Source organism: Xyrauchen texanus, chromosome 32 (assembly GCF_025860055.1).
Source record: "Xyrauchen texanus isolate HMW12.3.18 chromosome 32, RBS_HiC_50CHRs, whole genome shotgun sequence".
Classification (NCBI taxonomy): domain Eukaryota; kingdom Metazoa; phylum Chordata; class Actinopteri; order Cypriniformes; family Catostomidae; genus Xyrauchen; species Xyrauchen texanus.
In genome coordinates this window covers 10,966,923-10,971,779 of record NC_068307.1, presented here as the reverse complement: position 1 = coordinate 10,971,779, position 4,857 = coordinate 10,966,923, and the positions used below count along the sequence as shown (strand labels likewise).

At 35.7% G+C, this 4,857-nt stretch overlaps 1 protein-coding gene across 1 annotated transcript; it reads left to right on the top strand.

Moving 5' to 3' along the window:
- The first annotated feature begins 2,404 nt into the window (after window positions 1–2,404).
- LOC127626217 (interleukin-10-like) lies at window positions 2,405–4,515 on the top strand. Its single transcript, XM_052101841.1, has 5 exons — window positions 2,405–2,624; window positions 2,767–2,823; window positions 3,065–3,214; window positions 3,844–3,906; window positions 4,083–4,515. Exons 1-5 carry the CDS (start codon window positions 2,460–2,462, stop codon window positions 4,179–4,181), a joined length of 534 nt encoding a protein of 177 aa, XP_051957801.1. The 5' UTR covers window positions 2,405–2,459; the 3' UTR covers window positions 4,182–4,515.
- The last annotated feature ends 342 nt before the right edge of the window (window positions 4,516–4,857 follow it).

Genomic DNA, 4,857 nt, shown 5'->3' with positions numbered 1-4,857 from the left:
AACTTTCAGTAACCTGTGCCTATCTCTGAGGTTAATGTCTCACCTCAGTGTGTTGGAGAGAAAAAAAACACCCGTTTTGCATCATGGGTTGGACTGTTTTTTTACTCTCAAGCATTATGTGAGGTTCACCCATTATTGTATGCATGGTGTTAAAGTAAGTCATGGAATAGGTTAGCTCATTCATGCTTATGTTACTTAATTAATGACAACTAATGCAATTCTGTAGCTCTTACCTGTTTCTGGTAACAGCCTGCACTGAAAAGAATTCAGCTAACTCAATGTAAAGAAGCAAGAGCAGTTCTCTTGATTAGAATTACTGTAGCATTTAATATATTACTATTGCCTAGCATGAGCAATTATGAGTCCAGCTGCAATGGTCCAAACTGGGTTTAGCTATGCAATATTACTGATTACAGCGATGGGCAAATAGATTCATCCCCATGATAATATCTGACAAATTTATTTCACACTCAAAATATGTATTGAGTCCATTGTCTGTGCCTAATTCTTAATGACACGCTAAACAATCATAAAAATCCTATATGAGATTTGTTATTGATTTGGTAACACAGATTATGTCTATGTATTGTTGGTTGCTATTCATAACATTTCTCAAAGGGAAATCCTTTTTCATTCAAAAATTTTACCAATTTCAAACATTTCTTAGTGATTGTGCAATGTTCGTCTATGAGACATCAAGCTTCCAGTGTTGTTTCACTGGTTGTGATTCATTATTCACAATAACAAAGAGCCCAGTTGACTGATCAAATACTTGCCTTGTCATTTTTATTTTGTTTTATAATACAGTATATTACTTAAGTGAAAAAAAGAGATATTTAGCACAATGTTTACACTGCTCATTTTCATTCAATAAAAGATCTTGTACTTCACACACAACAGGTGCTGGAAACCTTGTTAACAATGGGTTAGAAAACAAACATTACAATGTGGTATTGATTTCTAGATCTTATGACTATAGGGTTGGAAGCAGAAGCAAGACAATCCAAGTACAGAGCTGGCTGAACAAACAAAGCTACAACATGCGTAAGAGGACAGAATCTTGCCAGGTGCAGGGGGTGGGAGGCATTTATAATTTTACAGTCAACAGAGCCAGGGGTAAATGTGAAAAGTCTCTGTGGTACAGAACACCAATTAATTGTCACCTAAAACCACACTGGACCGCTTACAGTATGTGTGAGTTTATGCTCACCTGTGAGAGTTGGACCACTATACATAAAGAATTTCCATAATCTGCGTAAAATGAAATGCCTGAGATGAGAGTTTATCCAGTTCACTGTTTTTGTCTGAGAAGTTTCTTAAGATTCCAGCAACTGCCAAAAAAAAAAACATTATTAAAGGTTAACAAATAAAGCACACACACACACACACACACACACACACACACACACACACACACACATATATATAGAGAGAGAGAGAGAGAGACAGAGAGAGACAGAGAGTTGATTGAAGGCCACAAATTATAATCAATACATATTAGTGCTTTCAGTCGATTAAAATATTCAATCACGATTAATCTCATGATTTTTCATAGTTAATCGAAATTAATCGATTAGAATGTGTACTCCCCATAAATTGACTTTGCATTGCAATGGGCTTCAAATCTCTTAAAACCCTCATCATCCGCAGCAATCACGAAGCCGCATTCACGTGATTTGCGCCATTTTGAACTCCACATGAAAAGCGCTTGCAGAGAATGTCTTTTTTTATATTAAGTGCTGGCTCTGTCCACGTAATGATACTTTATCCAAATTGTCCGGTAAAACGGAAGTGCAACACAGTACCGGGAAGACGCTGATACTTCACTCTAGCTAGTCATGTGAATGCAGCTTTTCAGAAGTCCCATCTGGGTTTGTTTTGTACAAAAAAATATGGTTAAGAGGTAATTTCTCCATCATTTGATGGTTGACATGGAATCACTATTGTGTGTGTGTTTTGTGGTGTGTGTGTCAGTGTGATGACTCCAGAAGCCCAAACACATTGTAAAGGTTCTTCTCTAGTCCAACCAGTGTTCAGAACTCACTCATAGCTGAATGAAATGTCACAATCTAATGTCAAAGCGGTAAATATGTTAATCGCATTAAGAAAAATGAATGTGTTTAACGTTTCAATTAATCACATCCATTCATTTTAACAATATAAATGTATATAATTGTTGAAATATATATATATTTTTTAAATATCATACAGTATTATCTATAATAAATTGTTGGATAATAGAATAACATCAAAGTTCATTCAAAAATTTTCCTGTTCCTGTTCTGAGAATGACACAAGTCCATATGATTACCAGTAATTGATCAACCCCCCAGGAAACAGGGATCTCTATAAAATAACGACACCCCAAAGCTCATCTGTACATCTCCTCTCTTGTGGGGTCTGAATAACTGATATCTGAATAACAAGAAAGGGTTATCAGCAAAGAAGAGGACTAAAGAATGATTTTCTCTGGAGTCATGTTTTCTCTTATCATGTTTCTGCTTTCTGACAAAGCTCATTGCAGAAAAGTTGACTGCAAATCTGAGTGCTGCTCTTTGGTAGAAGGTTTTCCTGTGAGGCTGAAGGAGCTCCGTTCGTCATATAGTGAAATACAGAATTTTTATGTAAGTATACTGAGGCTACTCTCTAGCTCAGATATATAGCTTGAAATCTGAGCTTTGCAAATCCATATTTTGCCTCATTACGTGCTATAATTACGTTTAAGGTACTCTCTAATCGATTTGTATTTTCATTTGTTCTTTACAGCAGTCAACTGACGACTTAGGTGCATTAATAGACGATACTGTGGAACACAGCATAAATGTAAGTGACACGTTCCGCTCATTTACTCCCACTGCACTAGGCTACATCAGCAATAGTTCCCATTTAAATAAGTAACAGCAGAAGTAATCATACTGAAACTAAAGGTTACAGCCGACGTGTATGCAAACCATCCTCAAATCTCATCAAACGTCTCGCGCTACACGGAGCCAAAATAAAATGCTATTACCGTGGGTGGCTGCAACAGTTCATCAAGGATAATCCTTATGTCTATCATCCACAGAGTCCTTACGGGTGTCATGCCATGAACGAAATACTGCGCTTCTACTTGGAGACCGTCCTGCCTAAAGCTGTCAAGAAGAACCAATTCAAAACACCCATCGACTCCATTGGGAATATATTCCAGGAGCTCAAGAGGGATATGCTGAAATGCGTAAGTCAGCCTCTCTCTCTCTCTCTCTCTCTCTCTCTCTCTCTCTCTCTCTCTCTCTCTCATATATATATATATAATAAAAAAAAAGGGAAAAAAAGGCAGTGCTGTATTGCTAGGCTTACCATCTGACAAGTGCCCCTCTCAGGGGCCGTTCACACAGAACGCTTCATAGACGCAGCTGAAAGCATTTTTAAAAGTTCTTCATAGAACAGCAAGGCTGGTTTAAGCTGTTTATTATTAATATTATTATTATATTGTTCTTCTCAGCGGGGTTGCTCATAATGCTTTTTCATATTGTAATATAAAAATGTTAATAAATTACGAAAAGAAAAAGAAAAGGGGCTCCAGACCTTACCATAGTTAGTGTTGCTTATGCAATTACATGAGCCATGTCATTCAGGTGCTGTTATAATGGTGAGCATTACTTTTGAAAAACGTTTAGGTCTCTTCGAAATGTCATAATTAAGACACCATGTGTAAAAAAAAAAAACATGTGACTTTGGGTAGCAAGAACTGTTGCACGTGAATCAAAATATCTAAGAGTTGTTGTGCAATGCTATTGTGAGGCAAAGTAGGTGTCTTTAATATTGCAAACTACATTGGATAACACACGACTTTCTCTGTTACAGAGGAATTACTTTTCATGTCAAAAGCCTTTTGAGATCTCCAACATAAAGAACTCGTATGAAAAGGTAAGCACGTTAACATGTCTGAAACATCATGTTTTGTTATTTGTTTTCTTTTATTAAATCTATCTGCCACATAATTCCATCAAACTATTTACAAATAATAAACAATGGACAGAATGTTTTTTTCTTTTCTGAAAGCTATTCCAAAGTTTGACCTTGTCCTATTCTTTTCTTTATAGTTAGAAGGAAAGGGCGTTGACAAAGCCATGGGAGAGCTTGATTTGCTGTTCAATTACATTGAAAAATATCTGGCATCAAAGAGAGTCAAGCACTACTAGGATGGACTCTGGATTGTACTTGAATCAAGTCTGAATACTCTGATTATGAAGAATGCACAATGAAAAACAGCTTCACAGTATACAGGCACAGATAGCCATATGCAAATTGCCTTTAACTTATTTATTGCCTACACCTCACCATTAAATCACACTACTTTATGCTGCACTGCAATGCCTCTTTGAGTCTTCAGTTTCAGAAGTTCTGGAAAGTGTTACCATGGCAATATTTTAGATCAAACAAAAAGTGTTATTATAAATCAAGTGTTATTTGAGTCATATTGACCAGTGTTATTCTGACAATTAGTTGCATTTTGCCAACTTAATGAAATTACTTGAAAACTGCGAATGTATAAAAATGTTTTTGTGAACTTTATTTATTTTTTATATTTCTTGAAATACTGCAACTTGAATATTATTGTTACTGTATTTTTCTAATGGCTTTGTACTGATTCCTGATGTTATATCAAGTTATTTAAAGAAAAGTAAATAAATTATTGCAACAATGTAGCAAACAGTTCCATTTTTGGTTAATGTGGTTTAATTATCTTTCCCCTGTTGAGATTAGTTCATTTATCTTGTTTACATCCTATGCTATAGTTCAAGAATTTGGGGCAAACAGACATGCTAACCCCATGCTCTAAAATGGAAAATCATTAAAAATGATGCACACATTGAC